At 39.4% G+C, this 19,037-nt stretch overlaps 1 protein-coding gene across 1 annotated transcript in view; it reads right to left on the bottom strand.

The window, feature by feature from the left end:
• Window positions 1-19,037, bottom strand: part of nkain2 (sodium/potassium transporting ATPase interacting 2) — a 97,775-nt gene that overhangs the window by 32,817 nt on the left and 45,921 nt on the right. Inside the window, exons 2-3 of the mRNA XM_042503742.1 lie at window positions 17,299-17,436; window positions 13,837-13,917 (exon numbers count right to left, since the gene is read on the bottom strand). Coding sequence (XP_042359676.1) covers window positions 13,837-13,917; window positions 17,299-17,436 — 219 coding nt within the window. The remainder of the gene's footprint in view (window positions 1-13,836; window positions 13,918-17,298; window positions 17,437-19,037) is intronic.

The raw sequence follows: 19,037 nt of genomic DNA, 5'->3' as shown, positions 1-19,037 counted from the left end.
AAATATTGACTAGACCCGTATTACTAAATCTAACTGTGTGTGTGTGTGTGTGTGTGTGTGTGTGTGTGTGTGTGTGTGTGTTCCTTACTGAGCTCCACATATTTCCTCTCCTCTTTCTGTGTGTCTTACCTCTCTTCTTACCTCTCTCTCTCTCTCTCACACACACACACACACACACACACACACACACACACACACACACACACACACACACACACACACACAGAGTCTATAATTTCCAGTGTGCTAGTTGAGGATCATGCACTCGGGCTCTCAGGTCTTTGTCTCTGACTGTGGGCTAGTGCCGCTTCAACGAACCACATCTGTTTCTCTCTCCACCTCTTCCTCTCTCTCTTTCTCCCTCAATTTCCCTCTTCTCTGTTTTCCTTTGTCCTCCACTCCCTGGAGATGGAGGGATGGAGGGGAAAGACCACTGAACATCGTATTTCCCCTGATGCCATTTTTATGCTACCTGGGGCTACATTCGAGAACAGTTTAACAATTAAAATAAAAACCGGAGTTGTGGTCAGCCTTTGTTGATGAAATTTCTACTTTTCAACCAATGGTGGAAAAAAAATCTGCACATTGTCTCAAGATCAATAAATTGGCCACAGTGTACTGAGCACACTCAAAATGGTCGCGTTGTGTGTCCACCAAAGTGTTTCTTTTTTGAGGCAGACTTATTTTTTTAATTCTTTGCAATGTTCAATGCTACATATTTAAACTATGCAGCAGAGCTATGAAGCGCTGAGTGTCTATTCTGCATGTTTGGTGTTTTTGTGAGTTGAAAAGGTTCAAAGTCAGATAAGACACAGCCTGAGTCACTGTCACTTTTTACCTAGCTGTCCTATCGTAGTGGATGAGGGGCACAAAGACCAAGAGCCACACATTTGAAGACATCTTTTTTTTTCTTTAAAGAAAAGCATTCCTATAATTTCTCTAAAGGGGATTATTATTATTATTATACCTCACAGAGTCCTGACATTTCTCTTAAGTCTGGCACTGCTCTGGTTGATTTTAAGTTTTTTCTTGTGTGTGTTTGTGATTTTATGTGCAAAGCACTTTGTAACATTGGTTTTGATAAGTACCTTAAAATAACAACAGCGGAGGGGAAATGAATACTGCTGGAATAGTTCTTTTCTCCTCACGCCCGATGAAGGCTGGTTTGAAGCACTGTTGTGGGACTCATGCATGTCATCTTCCACATGCCAATGTCAGCGTGTATCTTAGCTGGTCTTTTAATTGTCTTGTTTGTATGGTTTATTTATAGCAAATATTCATATACTTTTTAGTACTTCCTTGTGGTAACTTCATTTAGTTCTTTTTATGTTGTTTCTTTGGAGTTGTATATTTTGATTTTTTATTTTTGTTCCATGTTGTCTGTCTCTAACTTTAGTTGCTGCCTGTCTTGGCTGTAGGGCACTATTGAAAAGGAGATTTAATCTAAAGAAGTTTTTTTTATGGTTTAATAAAGGATGAATAAAACAAAATAAAATAAAATAATGTAAAATAAAATAAAATAAAATGTGCTTGAGCCTTCCCTTCATCCAGAGCATGTACTCTAAATTGAGCCGACATTTTTACAGCATCATAGCAACCACATGCAACCACAGCATCAGAAGCATCTTTGGTCTCGACGGAAAAAACATTGTGCCACCAAAGTGCTTTAGCACTCCCAGCTTGATGTTTTAAGAAGAGCGCCTTTCAGCTTTGAAAAACACTTTGGTGGACACATGGCAACAACAAAGTTCGTCCGACCATTGAGAAATGGGTCAGACCAGATCATACCTTCCCACCAATTGATAAAATGACCAGAAGTTTTCAGCCAAAATAAAACCAGAGACAATCTGGCAAAAACTGTGTCCAACAAAATAAATAAAGCTCTAACTCTTGGCAGTAACAGAAAAAGGGACACTTGGAAATGAATAATTTAGCGACATTGAGTCCATTTCTGATCAAAGCAGATGTGACATAAACAAAATTAGTTTTTTTATAATCTATTAATGTTGTTTTTCAGGATATGCAAATGCTCAGTTCACAGCTCACACTGTCTGGACTGGTTATTACCAAATGTGTCAATTCACTATTTCTAATAAAACAATACAGAGCTTAAATAACAGCATTCAAGACATTTTTGAAGCACTGAGATAATTGTGTTTTTTACTCTGCAGACCCAGATATATTCTGGATGGATGGACAGAGGGCATAAGGGAGAGAGGGAGGGAGTGCCAGTTTTTCCCCACGAGTGCCTCAGCATCTGCTCCCTGCACACAGACACACACTTATAACAAAAACTCGCACACAATCTAACACCTTCTTACATGCTCTGAACATACGAGCTGCTGCCGACAGACAGTAAAGAAAACAGTCAGTTTGACATTCTGACAGACAGCAGCAGTCAGACATTCAGTTCAGCAGATCATCAAACTAAAGGGCAGATAATCAGCGAGTGGCCGATATTAGCTTTATTCTCTCTAAAGTCAATTTTTCACTCTATTTAACCGAACCTCCATCTCTATCTGAGCTCTATCCCCCGCTCTATCATCCTCTCTCCCTCCACTGTCTCTCTCTATGTCACTCTGTCTGTGTTATTTCACACCAATATCATCAGTCACGGTGCATCTCTCTACGTTGTTTTGCCGTGATTTCCCATGGGTGTTAGATGAGGCCTTAACCCATAATGCCTAAAGCACTTCTCTCCTATCTGATTGGTTGGGGGTGTTGGGGAATTGTTTGTTTGCTTTGTGCTGGGTGGTGTGTGGAGATGAAGTCTGTTCCAGATCCTAACCCTGACCTTAACCACCCCAAACCCATTACCATCTCTAAGCAAATGCCTCAGCATAACCACTTTAACCCCTTCGATCTTTCAGATTGGCGGGCCAATTATAGCACTGCTGCCGGCACCCCAGGTGGGATCCATAATTACACAAAAGGAGGGGGGTTGCTAATTCAAGCTTTCAATGGGTTAATTGGTTTTTTTGAAAAACCACAAGCCACACCTTCAGCCATAAGTGAGCTGTACGTTGAAAAAGGAATGAAAACAGCAGAATAGTTGCATGTTAAAGCTGCAGTAATCAATATTTCTATATTAACAATGGATCTAAAGGCTGCGTTTTATATGAACACAAACAGATTTATAACAAAACTCTGCATTTTAATGTATTCATCTGCCCCTGGATCGTAGTCGCACTGATGCCGTGGTCCTACTCGATGCTTACTACTACTGTTATTATTATCAGTCATAGCTCCACTATTATTATACACATATGACTTTTATTGCCAGATACAAAACCTTAAATATTTGCACGTGATATTACGTGCTATTATAATTAACATTTATTAATTTCTTATGTCTATCACTATTGTTATTTTATTGGTACTATTATTGTTGCCGTGCATCACCCCTCTCCCTCCCTGCCTCTCGTTCTCTCTCTTCTATGTATCATTTTGTCATCAGCTGAGGGGTCCCTCCTCAGTCGCTGTTACTGAGGTTACTACTGTTTTTTATTTCCTAATTGAACGGGTTTGTAACACGGACCAACTTCATAACACCCTAATAAACAAATGTAATCCAAATCTGCAATTGTTGATGCAATAATCCCAAAACATAATGAATTTCCCACAAATGTAATAACAGTTGGCTCCTACAAACACAATACAAAATTTCCTGCAAATGTCATAGCTATTACAAAACAAGGCAATTCCACTTGTCATTTTCACAAAATTAAACAAAAAGGTAAACAAAAATTAACATTAAGATTAATAGTGACATTTACTTTTAATAGTGATATTTATTTCCCAGAATGTCAATAATGCAGCTTTAAAGAAACATAAAAAGAAAACATTTCTGAAGTTCAAGTTATTGAGGCATATTTGTAAAAGGATGATTCTGCTTTATTAAAACTGGGGTCTTATTTCTGCAGCGTAAAACCAATCAGACAGATATTAACCAAAGTCCTCAGATTTGCTAAACAATGTTTGGAAGAGATAATGATGATGATGTGTTTTTATGATAGTAGTTTTATGAATACAATTTTATCATAATCGACGGAAATGTTCATTTAAACTTCAAAAATAAAGCCCAAGTTGTAATAGACTGAAACTTACTTTAACTGTTAGATTTAAGAGTCATTCCTCAGGCAACAGAGGAGGCTCATTTGACCAAAACCTTGAAGAAATATACATAACGGTAAAGAGGTTTTAAAGTATAGGCAGTTCAGCAGTTTCCTCTGGCGTGTACAATAAAATAGACATTACTGCTAACACAGCAAGGCTAAATCCATTACAATCAAGGCTCAAAGTTAACACCAAACACCCGAACCATGGAGCAAGTTTGACTGCAGCAGGCAAGTCAATCAAATCCATTATCTACTGCGGCACACAGCCAATCTGTGTTCAATCAGCTCGCTCTAATTTCGCAAAAAAAAAAAAAAAAAGCAACTCTCGTCGTTGCACATGAAACTATACAGTAACAATGAATAATCAAATTGAATCAGCAGCAATAATGGCTCAGGGCTGAGAATGATAAAACTGGTTGGTGGGAATGTCCCACAAGAGACGTGTCGATGAAAAAAAAAAAAAAGCAATTTCATGCCACGATTTCAACAAACGCATCCATTGATCAAACACAGCCCGGGTTGATGCATTCACTCAGTGAATCAGGGTGGATGTTTTAACGAGAACGTCTATGATTAAATGTGCGGGATCCTTTGATTCATTGTCTCAATCAGCTGTGCAGAGTGAATGCTGGGAGGAGTAAAATTAAGTGACTATTAGCATTCAAACTGGCCCCGGCAATCTGTGTTTTTTTTTTTTTTTTCCCCACTTTCCTCCCAAGATGAATTGGGTGGTTTGCAGTTTGATTTACTGTCATATTTCTTCTACAATTTATCCTGCAGTAAAAAGCTCGCCCACAACTGACAACAGCAGCTATTGATGTTGATATGAAATTGATATGAAAGAGACGTATTTGATTTTTTTTTCTGTTAGATAAGCGATCCTATCTTCCCTTGAGGTTTTTTATAGCTCAAACTTTCTGTTTGTTTTTTTCTTTTTCCCTCTTCCCCTCTTTTCTCTCTTTCCTCTCTTGAAAGGGACACTGATTCGCATGTGGCTTCATCCCATAACACGTCATCTTTTATAGATCCCATCATACCTTCGCCTGTCTAAACCTCTCCGTCTCTCTGTCCGCCCCTGATGCCTGCCTCCTCTACCCCCAATCTTTCAGTCTTCTTTAGTTTCTTTTTCTTCCCTTCATCTTTTATTTTTATCTCTCATTGTATCCCTTTCCCTGCAGCTACTCTCTTTCTGCCTCAATTGTGTGTTTTGGGACTGAAATAAGATGCCTGGACTAAGGATGGGCATCAATACTCAAGTACAGTATTCGTTCACCACATAGTGATCACATCAATTTATTTTTATTTTTTGTTTTGCTTTGTAGAAAAAACACATGCATATATAATGAATATAAAAGTAAAGTGACGCTGAGTGCTGACACTAAGTACAACATCACTGGGACTTTTAACTCTTCATGTATCACTCAGCTTCACAGCTGCTCTTAATTAGGCCGACGGTCAGTATTTATCTATCATTACTGTAGACTGTAATGTAACAGACTGTTCTATATTGTGTGTCCCTCTTGAGTTGCCATATGGCAGGAAAAAGGGTTGTGAGGCGACCTTCCACTCTTTTTTCTCTTTTCTCCGTGATTCAGTCGTAGGCACGAGGTCGCAGGCTGAGTGTCGAGGATAATCACAGTGGTGATGATATACAGTACAACAGCACGACCTCGAGTGTGATATCGATTTTATACCGCAGCTCTTCAAGCGTCATTAATTAGTTAACAGTTAAATCATCTGTTTGCAAACTCTCACACAGCTCATGCAGTATAATCCAAATATAATTAATTATAATAGTTTTGTTTTCACAAGTTCAATACACGCTGTGAATAAATAATATACAAATGGTTCCAATTTTTTTGCTTGTTCATTTCTTGTTAGTTTTTTTTTTTGCGAGTAACACACTATAATATAATAAGTGAATACTCGAATATGAATTTTTTTTAACATGCTTATCCGTAGCCCGGAGAGATATAAAATTCAACATGTCACTGTTTTTTGAGACTGTTTTCGGATTTGGTGCTTGTCCCTCATGTTTTCTCCTGACTGATAAAATGACAGCTTCTCCAGCTACTAGCGGAGCAAACAGACACACACTTTGACACATACAGTATGCAAAAAAGCATGTGGCATAACCCTCCCACACAGCACCCCACCCCTTCAGTACATGACTGACAGCCGAGCGCGGTGCATGTGTGTATCTATGTGTCTGTATCTGTGTGTCATCTGACGCCCAGAGGGTGGCTGCATCTTTTATATGACACACTGGACTACTGACAGTTAGCTGTCTCAGTGTGTGTGTGTGTGTGTGTGTGTGAGAGAGAGAGAGAGTCGATGTGAATATGCAAGTGTGTGTGTGTTTGTAACATGGTGACAGTTCCCTCTCCACAGGCTCCTCTCCAAATCTGTCAGGGATGCCACATCAGAAATCTTTTTAAAGATTAATTCTATGGCATCGCTGCTATATTAGATAGTGCAGTGGTGAGTGGCAGAGGGACGGGAGTGTGACAGACTGATATATGGTACGAATCTCAGGCTTAAACTCAAATTACTGTCAACACAGGATGTACACCTTATCTCACCTCTGGGGCTCTACAGGGACCTTATGGGAGGCAAAGATACACATTAGATTTAAAATTCCATCAAACGGTTGAGAAGGCAAACATGTTGTAATAAGACGGTGATAAAGCCGTTTATCAATCGGCTGTTTAGCAGAAATTTTACAGAGTCACTTAATAAACTACTTTAAAGCTAGATTGTGGCACTTCTATGTATACACGTGGACATATGTTTGTGTTGTCACAGTACTGTAATCTAACTTTGATTCAACACCTCGACAAATATTGATATCTGGATGCAAAGAAAATGCTGAGAAAAATTGACATCAGGGGCCTAAAATGTTAAACCCTTGTTAAAAGATTAATATAACAAGGCTATAACACCACAAAAACATTTTTTTTCTGGTTAGTAGCAGAGAACAGCAGAATAACTTCATCAAACATTAACAATAAGAGAGTGTGAGAAGGCGCAGTTGGTATCTGTGTATCTGTGCTATGAAAACTTGATAACAGTTTCAACCACAGACTGTACATAAAGATGGACAACGTGACACCTCCCCCAAAGTGAAACATCGCCCCCTGGTGTCTGACTGTAGTATAGGTCATCAAGCCCGCCCCTCCATGTTAGTGAATGGGACATAGGCCAAACTAAAAACTAAAAACGCCAAACTGAAATTTTAACAAAGGTGGTTTCTGTCACTAGGTAATGTTTGTTCAATTTTTGCTGTCTTTTTCTGTTTGACACTGCTTTTTGTTTAGCTTACTCAAGATGGACGACATGACAGCTCCCCAAAAGTGAGGTGAAAACAAACCTGCCCGCTGATGGCTGGTTGCAGTGTAGGTCATAAACCCCGCCCCCCTCTATGTTATTAGATGGGACATGTGCAAAACTAAACCCTTAAAGTTTAAGTCAAAAATGTTATTCCTAAATGTGATTTCTGTTTTTATGTGGTCCTCATCACACTTTGTTCAAGTGTTAGTTGTGCTGTTGAGTGGGGTTATAATTAGTTATTTTATGCTATAGAAAGGGGAGTTTGACATCACGATTGACAGCTGCGTGTGCCAATCGCTGTGCTCGTGATCAATGGTACTGTTAGCTATCGTTCAGACAGGTGTATGGGCAGTAACTCGATGCTGCAGTTCCACTTCTTGATTGCTTCTGCAGAGACTAAAAGTATGGCGGAGGCTACGGATAAAATTCAGACAGAGTATCCAGGAAAGGTTTCTGGAGTGGATGCTCCTGACAGAGAAGAAACTCTGTTCAGAGGAAGAATAAAATTAAAAAAAAAAAAAATGAAGAGAGCACTCCAGCTTTAATACCAAACATTTTCTGCTTCACAGAGAAATATTTTCTCATTTTTTTCTTAATATCATTATATAAAGTTTTTATACAAGGCCAGGGGATGCTTGAAACAAACTAGTTTGTGCGATGTGTTTTCCACATGGCAAGAAACACCAGGAAGCCTGCCGTCATGGAGAGGTGTGAGACGTAGTCAAATGGAAGAATGGGAAACACAAGTTATGATGCACTTATTTGTACACACAAAAAGTGAAGAAAGCAGTTGCTGAGCTTGGACATGCAGCTTTTATGAGAGAAATTTAATTGGCGAATGCAGCACCTTCCCAATTGTGTTGCGGCAAAAGTTCAAACAGTTCTTTTTTAAAACCAGACAAGGCTGCATGCTTTGCTTTAAAATCTGTGAATGTGCACGCCTGCTGTTTTAACAGCTGCTGCAACACACACAAAAAAAAAACACATACAAACTGTGGAGTTTCAACTTGATGTTTCGGTATCTGAACTGTTACACCCCTCATGGAAAATCATGTGTTATATGGTCAATAGCTATAAAACAAGTGAGTAAGAGGACACTGAGCTTAGATTGCTTTGTAAATTGCTGTTCCCAGTGTTAAGCTCAAAATAACTGATGGAGGATAAAGTGCGTCACATCTAACTTTGAGTTAAACCCTACTGTCTGCGTGGAACCATGTCAGTGACTCATGGCAAGATGTCTCATCAAAGCCACTACTATCTCAATCATTATGATCTGTTTGTTCCTCCAACGTCCGTCCATCTGGCCGTCTGATATCAAACGGAGCTGACGAACTCTGACGCATTTCCCCCCCTTGCTGTCTGTCCCACAAATTCACTCTCTGTCTGGTATACTTTCCTAATCAAGAGGAAATCTCAAAGCGTTTGGCAAAGTTCATACCTTTAAAGCCTTAATATGTCTGACTTTGCTGCACTGGAACATTGGGAATATCTGCAGTCAACCAGCTGAAAATCAAATAATCTGTGAGGAGTTTTTCCTGCACACTTGCACTACAAACGTCTGTCTTTTTCGTTGTCTTTCTGTATGAAAATATAACTGCGTTCATTAAGACCAGCCTCCAAGTGCTCACTTATACCTCCCAGACAGTCTGATCAGTGCTCTAATAAACTCACTGGCGCTGGGGATGCTCAATCTGGATATGAATTCTATTCATGGATAAAAACAGTGTTGGCACCGGAAAATTACATCAAAGCTACAGCACAAATCCAAGAATCACTGATAACACGGTATAAATCAAAGCCAGGCTGATTCTCTCCCACTTTTATACACAGAAAGACGTCAGATCTCTGTAATGAAGAAAAATGGGAGTCTGTCGCAGCCACTTTTGTCCTGTGACCCCAAAGTAATGGCCTTAGTGTATAAAGTAATGTATTAAATTGGCACTCGGCACTGGCCGATACATAAAGCCTCTGCGCCATGAATCGCTATTGACCATAAATAGCTGAGCCTCCTTGACAGCGACACATTTCCTCGAGTCCTGACATTGGAAATATAGAGGAAGAGAGTGAATGAAAAGCAGGCGAGACGGTGAAGTGGAGCGAGGCGGAAGAGGAGCGCGGGACAGATTTGCGTGGCACTTTGCAAAACAACATGAAAAAGACTTGATTATAGGGTGAGCAGAGGGAGAGGAGGGATGAATTACATGGAGATGAAGAGAGTGAGGCACAGGAGGAGAGAAAGAGACTGAGAAAAGAGGGAAGCGGCATCAGAAAGCAATAGAGAGGGAGATTAAGAGATTTTCATTTCTATCACAGTATTCTTGAAGCACAGAGCGCACCATCATTACCCTTATCAAACACCAACGAGCTCCTCTGATCCAGTCTGCTCACTGGGATACATAAACTATGGTATATGCTCATCCTGCCCTTTGATTTCTATCCAGCCCATGTATGTTTGATCTCTTGATCTGTCATCATGTCAGATTTAAACTTTTGACCTCAGCGGCTATCTCTGCTGTTAACAATACTGCACTAATTTGGAAAATGTAGTTTTGGCCATTTTAGTCAATTGATTATTTCATTTTAGTCAACAAAGAGTAAAAACAACTAAGTTTTTCTTGGTTCTCAAGTATGTTTTTTATTGTTTTGTCCACTAAGAAACTGGTGGCTTGTTGCATCATAGGCCTTGTTTCCACTTAGTATTAAGATGCATCCTGGGTAATTTGATTAAATTTGGACAGGTCTATGTTTGTCTTTTCTCTGGAATTAGACTGCCTCTCTATGGGTCTCAAGGTACCATTTGTGATCAGGTATCACCTCTCCGCTCCTGTTAATTCCTATTTATTATTTCCCTTTGCAGAGACAAATGTGTTGTTTTTAACCGGTGGGAAGTTTGTCGTGTATGAATATGACTTCTGCATTAAAACAATTATTTGTTCATTTCGTCATTTGTCTGTCTTTTACATTGTTTAAGTTTTATTTGTGGACAAAACTTCCAAGAAATTTCACATATCTCTAATTTTTATTTAAAGAAAAAACAACATGCTTTTTTTTTTTTTTTAATCATAGTTTTTCTGGACAAATTTAACACAGCAATAGAAAAAATGATGCACTTTGTTTAAGCAGTTTCTTTTTTTTTGTTTGACATCATGCAGTCCCCCCAACGGAGCATAAACCTGTTTTCATCATATTTTGGGGATTTTGTTTGTTCTTGACTGAGCGGCAACAGTCACAAACACAGCCACACTTGTTTTTACATGTGGTCCAGTGTAATAATAACCCTCAGGTCAGGAGACAAGCCCTGGAACGGTAGGTGATGGATTCGTATCTCATACAACAGCTGTTGAATCCGGGCGGCGGGGGTTTGGTGGGGGGGCGGGCATTTGTGGCTCCCCTCTCTGTCAGTAACTGGGTCAAGGTTGATTTGCCCTTGTACGAGGCGCATGAAAACGATTCCGGTCATAAAAATAAGCTGTTCAGCATCTGGTCCGAATGTGCCTCTCTGTGATTGGTCAGCGGGAAATTGATAAAGATGTCCCTAATTAACTGGCTGCTTCACCCTCGTTAGAAAGCAGATGTGATGATTTTAGTCTGAAAGTAAAATAAAGTCTAGTAAAATAAAGAGAAATATTACACTCATATAATTTCATAACAGAATATAAGTGATACATTCGGTGACATAATTATTTCATCTATTCAATTAACCTTTGAGCCGTTATTATTCGGCTTTTCCACATGTTTCCAACTTGCTCTCTAGCCTTCTAAAATAACTTGTGTTTTCAGTGTGATACAAACAAAGCCCAAACAGCCGCTCCCTGTCCTCCCAGCTGTGGTGGTTGTTGTGATGGTTAAAGTAAGCCTCGGGGACAGTGAGAGGTAAATATCATTAAAATGTTAGATCAGTGAAGCTGCAGGTTTCTAGACAGAGGGTGGCAGGGATTTTATACAACTGTAAAACTTCTGGTCCTAGTTTGTATGCCAACAAAACTTAACAAGGCTCACAGTGTGTGTGTGTGTGTGTGTGTGTGTGCGTGTGTGTGTGTGGGTAGCACAGACAGACAGGAAAAGAGCGTATGGAAAAATTCGAGAGAGGAAGAAAACTATAGCAGAATAATATGCAGCGGTCTAAACTAACGGTAATTATGATCGACTGGCTGGAAATAAGGCGAGGACTCGGGTAGCTGATATGTGGTGCGATAAGTGCAATTATGTGCGATTTATTAAAACTGGTGGCAGACATGTTACATAACTGTCCAATGGAGGGAGTAACTTGGAGCAAATTGCGATGGGAAAACTATAATTTCTTCAACACCACACCGCAGAGTGTAATCAGCCATAATCAGCACTCCCATCAACTGATTTGTTCTGTTTATGGAAGTGCTGATTGGCCCTAATTAATTGTGCAAGTTGATAATCTGTATTCAAAATTGACTAATTTTTTACTGCAGAGAGACTCGACTTCTGCAGAGTGAGTCTGAAAGGACTTGTATGACCTCATCTTATATCTCATATCGGTTTCTGTGCAGACAAACACCATCACAAATCAGATGGTGAGAATTATACTCTGTTTACACTAAGAGGTCCAGTGTGTGAGATTTAGGGGGATTTAGTGGCGTCTAGCAGTGAGGATTGCAACTGGCTGAAACTTCTTCCGGCTAGAATTACTTCAATATAAATACAAATATTGTCTCCTGAACAGTTTTGTTGCAATCATTATTAATCTCATGTTGTAAAATATCTAATTTAACTTGTATTAGTTTTTCTTTCCTTTTGTTGTAATTCTTTGTAAGTCTATTTTATTTTATTATTATATATCGCCTTTTAAAAAATACAAACAAACTTCTTTTCAAATATTTGTATATAACTTTATATCTTACTTTGATATTACACACAGTATGTACATTGTATCTATCTTGTGCAGGTGAAGTAATGCAGGGGCAGGATCACGGGGATATTTGTAGAAACTGGGAATCTGTTCTGTGGATGTATATTGATAATTTATGAAGTTATTTTTTATATTTATTTATTTCCTTTTTTTTCTGAATAATTTGTTCTAATTTTTGTGATTTAAACAGATAAAAACACAGAATAAAGCAATTTCACACAAAGCAACAATAAATTAAAATAAAATAAAATAGTGTATAAAATACTCTCCGTATTTAGATATAAATGGCTCATCCGAAGGTAAAAAAAATCAAAGATTCTTATTTTCAGGTAAATTTACGCTAAAGAAAACATACCTGTTATATTATATTCCATTTCCGACAGTAAATACCCCTAAATCCTGCACCCTGGACCTTTAATGTGACCTGCAACTTCACATAGTTTAAAAATGTTTAAGAGGTGTGAACAGATCCCCCTCTCGGACCTGCACAGCTGATCTTTCCTCCTCTCCAGTGTAACTGTGTCAGTAAGCAGTGTGTGGAAGTGGCCACTGACAGGGTCCTGCCCCTGTGATTATTGCAGCTGAAGTTAGACTAAAATGGCGCTGAAATTATGTGACCCTTCCTGTCAGAGGAGACAGGTAGAAAGCTGCTTCAGCAGTTTCAGTCGGGACATCGTTCCACGGCCTATTATCATACAGGAAGGGGAGTTTGTGAGCTACACAAACACACCTTTCCCTGGTGACAGCAGAGTGATGCTACAGAGAGACACTTCCTTTACTTCACAAATGATCATGTGTGCTGATGCTGGCTCGCAGCGAGAATATCAAAAAGACAACAGTCTAGTTTCAGAGAGCGGTGATCTGTAACAGAGCGGGGTGAGTGAGTGGAGACAAAACTTTTGTATCACTCATGCTTCTGTCAGGGGATTCATCCCTGGATTTGTGCTAGTTTATGAGTGGCTGTTAGACGGGCTGCTGCAATATCGCAAAGCTCCAGTTTTTGACAAGCCAACCTCAGCAATCATCACAACCGCTATGTATGCATGAATATTTTTGTAATTGAAAGCACAGAACAGTTCAAATAATGTGCAAAAAAAAAATCAACTACTACCTAAAAATATCCAAAAGTAGTTTAAAATGAAAGAAAGTTTACATGATTTGAGAGGAATTTTTAAGTTCAAGAAACAGTTAGCGAGGACTAATGCAAAATATCATGGTGTTACAGTCAAAGGTGTTCATTCATGGGACGGCTATAGTGAGGAAATTTGTCTGGGATATGCTGAGAAAAGTATAAAAAACTGCCAGCGTTTTTCTTGCATCTGAATTTTGATATGAGATTCTGGAAACTTAAATATAAATGGGCCTTAGAAATTCATGCTAACTCCTGAAATCCTGCCTCATAAATACTTTCATACTGCCGCCTTTGTTCTGTCTTTGTTGTTACTCTGGACAGCAGAGTGTATTTGACAAGGATGCAGAAATAAATCCACAGAAAAGTTTTCTTACTCTGGACAGATCTCCAACCTCCAGGTAGAAACAGATGATGAAAACGTTCCAGGTCATCCACACGACCAGCCAGGCGGCGTACTGCAGAGAAAACAGGCGGAGGGAGAAGAAAGTGAGAGGCAGACAAGATCTGACAGGCCTTTGCTGGAGAATTAAAAAAGCATGTTCATATCTTGCATTCGGAGCGAGCTGGAGATGGAGAGAAAAGACAGAGGGAGGCTTCACTTTTGATGTTGTTAGGATGCGGAGAAACAAAAACAACGGCAAAGAGTGCAACCAATCACCTGAATCAAATCAGACAGGGAGAGAAAATAGAAGAACTGTGAGTGTGTGTGTGTGCGTGTGTGTGTGCGTGTGTAAAGAGGAGTTATAACAGGATAGAATGAATGATAGAAGTAAGGCAGAAATTATAAAACATGGCTCAAACTTTCATTCCCTTTCATTATCTGAATCTTCTCATTTAATTTTGTGTGTGTGTTTGTGTGTGTGTGTGTGTCTGTGTGTGTGTGTGCGTGTGTGTGTGTGCGCATTAGCGATGCACAGATTGCAGTTATATCTGCCAGCAATGCGGCTAATCCGCAGAATTAGGCGGGGCAGGTCATAAAAATTAGCATTCTGATTATTAGCGGATGGTTTGCCGGTGGGTGAAATAATAAATACCTGCAGCCATTTTAATTTTACCAAAAGGAAGAATTTTAACTTTAAAGGGGTAGTTCTGATTCTTTGAAGTGGGGTTGTATGAGGTACTTATCCATAGTCAGTGTATTACATATGGTAGATGTCAGTTGCCCAGTTTGGAGAAGCAGACAGGTGTACCAGCATAAGGTACTGCTGTGGACGGGGGAAGCAGCAAATCCTATTTTTACCACCTAAAACAAGTCCTGCTCAAAGAAATCAATATCAGTTTAAGTCTATATATCTATTTTTACAATGTTTAAAAAGGTGTCAGAGAACGAACATCTGGAACACACTACATGCGTGAGCAGCACGTGACGGCAACTTCGCTGAACTGCAGCGTGTTGCACGTTTGCGGTGTTCACACGAGCAGCGATCTTTCTGTAAGACTTCTGCAGGTCTGCCTGCTGTTATGAGTACTGTATTTCCACATTTATAAACACATACACATTCATTTAAGAAGCCGTGCAAGCTCCCGCATTGTCAACAACACGGCCTTGCAAATGTTTCACAATAAAATGCCATGTGTCAACAACTGATGGGATTCTGTGGACAGAGACTTTGTCAGAAGACTTTTGTTTTGAAACTGGATCAGGGAAGGTTGAGAAAAACAGATATATTTGTATTTCCTCCACTCTGTGACAGACTTTGAGACTGAAGTAAAAGGTGGTATAGAGTCAATGAAATTATCAAAACGCCACTTTCCTTGTCTGTTGCAGCCGACAACCGCGCACAGCACGCGGAAAAAATGGGCATGCAGCTGAGACGCACCTGAGCAGAGCTCATGCAGACAGTGTGGCTGCTCTAACTTTTTAACAAGGGCACTGAAGGAAACCCAACAGGTGCTGCGCCGCTCACACGCTGCTCACACAGGCGGTGTGTTCCAGGCCTAAAGTTATTGTGTCGCTCTCTTCAAAGCCAGATTAGACTGAGAAAAAAGTAATTTCACATCGCTGAGCACAGGAGCTACTGGTGTACTGCTGCCTGGTTGAGTTTCTTTTTGTATAAAGACCTTCACACACTCAGTCTGTTTTTTTCGGATGCATTTTTTAATCCATCAGTGCAGGAGGATTGGAGCCAAATTAACCATGGTGGTCTCTTCCTCTCCAAAACAAACAGACCGGGTACTTTAAAAGGTGAAAACACTCAATAAAGGCCTTTGCACATTGGGTTTGTTTTTTTGTATGCATATTTCTAATCTCTCATCTGGAAAAAAAACACAGTATAAGACATATTCGCTCCCTTGCTTCCCTCCACTGGAGGCAACTCCCTGTCTGTCTCCACTCTCTCTTGTATTTGGCACCACAGCTGCATGAAGGGGCTGAACTGTCCTCCCTCTCTGTCTCCACACTGTCTCTCTTTCTGTCTGTGTGACCTGACCTGTTAAAAGTGAGCCATCGGAGTTATGAAAAGATACTGTACGCCGCGTTCCTCTCCTGTCACTGATGTGTCTCGCTGGCACATTTTCTTCAATGATTCACGGTGAAACAACTCTCCAAAAGCTTTCGACTGATGCAAAAATGCAGAAAATCAAACTTGTTGCAAAAGCTATAATGATGGATGAAATTTTACTTCAGTGCAACATGTACCTGTACATACCATTTCATCACACTTTTTGATGATATTGAGTTTTTTTAAATACCTGCAGGGATCACCACAACTGAAACTATTTGTGTGTCCCCATTAAGAGAGATGCTGTTTGCATTTTTACATGAGAAACGGCGTAGCTTTATTGATTTTTTTAGCAGCTCAATATTTATTTCTGTTTTCTTTGTCAAGTTTATAGTAACAGTTTATAATTTTGCTCCTTAAACATCCTACGCTATTCGCTGTAGTGACACTGCTGTTAGAGGTTTACAATCACTAAAAGTGGCCTTTCTAATCATTTAAATTAAATCATTTAAGAAAACATACATCAATAAAATACATAATTAAAAAGAAACATAGCCTACAGCGACTGCTAGAGGATGAGTGAAAAGTCCATGTGGGTGCGGGTCTTGATATCGAGGAAATAATGAATTCGTGTGGGTGGCGGGCGAATGATTTATGCGCATACACGGACACGGATGACGTCACAGCCGATCTGCGCATCACCAGTGCACGTGAAGGTCTCTGAGAGGTTGTCAGCGGCGTGTATTGCGATGTGTGGGAGGGCCGTGTGGAGGCCCTGCAGCTGCTGTGGGAACTTCTGAAAGTTTTTTCTGACATTTGGATTATTTTATCGACAGCTGCCAGAAACAAGAGAAACAAAGAAATTCCGCTCGGTAAGTTATTCCTCCTCCCACTCACATCGGTGTTATAACCTGTTATATAGTATATAAATAATTATCAAATTTGCATTGTCTTGCTTCAGTCTTGGATCCAGCGGCAGGAATTTATTTCAATAATTAATGAAAACGGGGCCATATTTGTTGTTATATAAATGCAGCTTTGCTATTTTACAGCGCGTTCTTTAGGTATGAACTTAAGAGAGACAATCAGTTGTTTAACACATTATTTCTAACACTGCTGTGTACACATTGCGCAGTTAAAAGGCTATGATATGATTTTCATGGATGGCAGAGCTACGAAACCTTGAAAACTTCCAGTGAGACAGAAAATAAAAACCTTTAAACTGTCACTCCAATCCAATATTATTCAGCCCTCGTTATGCGATGTAGAGAGCTGAGCAAAGGCTAATGAGGGGCTGTTGCTAAATCTAGGGCAAAGGATATGTAAAATGGATGTTTCAAAAGTTTGTGTGTGTGTGCATATGTGTATGTGTGTGCGTGTGTGTGTAAAACCCACCCCGGTGACATATCTCGGTCTGAATTGGATGGTGCCAAACAGGCCCAGGATGACGACGATGATGTGGAGGAAGTTGGTCAGGATGGGAGCCCACTGGTAGCCCAGGAAGTCTATAACCTGTCGCTCCAACACGCTGACCTGAGAGGAGGAAGAGGAGGAGGAGGCAGAAGAGATTAGTGGTGAGAAAAAAACAAAACAAATCAACAACAGTTGTTGCTACTGACAGTAAGAAACCCTGCAGAAAATGTTAACAGATATCTATGCATTACTGTATTACTGTTAGGCTCCCAAGACTGTGTGTGTGTGTGTGTGTGTGTGTGTGTGTGTGTGTGTGTGCTGTAGGTTTATTATCATTCAGTCACTGGAGCCTCATGCAGAGATAGTTAATGAAGTCAGCACAGCGTATGATACGGCACTGCTAAATATATTAACACACACACAGCGAGACAGAGAGACACGAGGAAGCAGAGGAAGCGGGAGACAAAGGAGATGGTGCATTAAGAAAAGAAAGAGAGAAAGAAAAAGAAAGAAAGACAGAAAGAGAGATCATTATTAGCTTAAATTATCGCAAAAAGAGGCTATTTACAGTTCAAGGAAGAAAGAGCGAATGAGAAAAGAATGAACGAATGAAAGAAGGAAAGACCGTTACGAAAAGAAAGAATGAAGAAACAAATGAAAAAATGAAATAAGGGATGCATAAGATAAAAGAAAAAAACAAACTCACAAAAGACCAAACAAAAGAATAAAAGAAAGACAAATGAGCGTAAGAAAGAAACAGAGGAAAAAACGAAAGCAAGAAAAAAATGTGCAAAATACAGAAAAATGAAAGAAAGAACAAACAAAACAAAGAACGAAAGAAAGCAAGAAAAGAACAAACAAAGTAATGAAAGAAAGAACACATAGATTGAAGAAAAAAGAATAAGCAAAAGATAAAGAATAAACAAAGGAATGAAAAAATGAAAAGCGCACACAAAATGAACCAAAGAAAAAAGAAAAGAATGACTGAATCAAAGCAAGAAAGAATGAATAAAATAATGAAGGAAAGAAAAAAACAAAAGAAATAATCAAAGAAGGAGCACACAAAATATAGACAGAATGAATGAAAAGAATGACCAACAAAAAAGCAAGAATGAACAAAAAGGAAGAACGAATGAAAGAATGAAAGACACACAACGCATCGCAAGAAAGAATGAAAAAATGCACGAGATTTAGAAAGAATGAATGATAAATGAATGGTTTTTAAAGAAGACAATGAAAAAACAAATAAACAAACAAAACAAATAATGAAAGAAAGAATGCGACAGAACGAAGGAAAGAAAGAGAAACCACTATTATCTTCATTTAGCCCAAAAAGAGACTAATATTTACAGTTCTGCACTCAGCTAGAAGTTTTTAAACACCAACAGCTTACATATCAAATAAAAAGCTTTGTTTTCCTTTCTGTTATTCTCACTCTCCACGCATGCACACACACACGACACACACACACACACAACACACACACACACACACACACACACACACACACACACACACACACACACACACAAACACACACACTTCTGGATGGCTGAGTTTAGAGTGCCCTAATGTGAGACCATATGGCAACACTACAGCCTTTCACAGCCAAATAGAGGTTAACACACACACACACACACACACACACACACACATGCTGTATGACACACACGTTTTCACTGTAACCTTGTGTAAACTACATCTAAACAACATTAGATCAA

The sequence above is a fragment of the Plectropomus leopardus genome, chromosome 16 (genome assembly GCF_008729295.1).
Source record: "Plectropomus leopardus isolate mb chromosome 16, YSFRI_Pleo_2.0, whole genome shotgun sequence".
Classification (NCBI taxonomy): Eukaryota; Metazoa; Chordata; class Actinopteri; order Perciformes; family Serranidae; genus Plectropomus; species Plectropomus leopardus.
The sequence above is the reverse complement of the archived record's forward strand: the minus strand, read 5'-3'. Positions and strand labels throughout refer to the sequence as shown.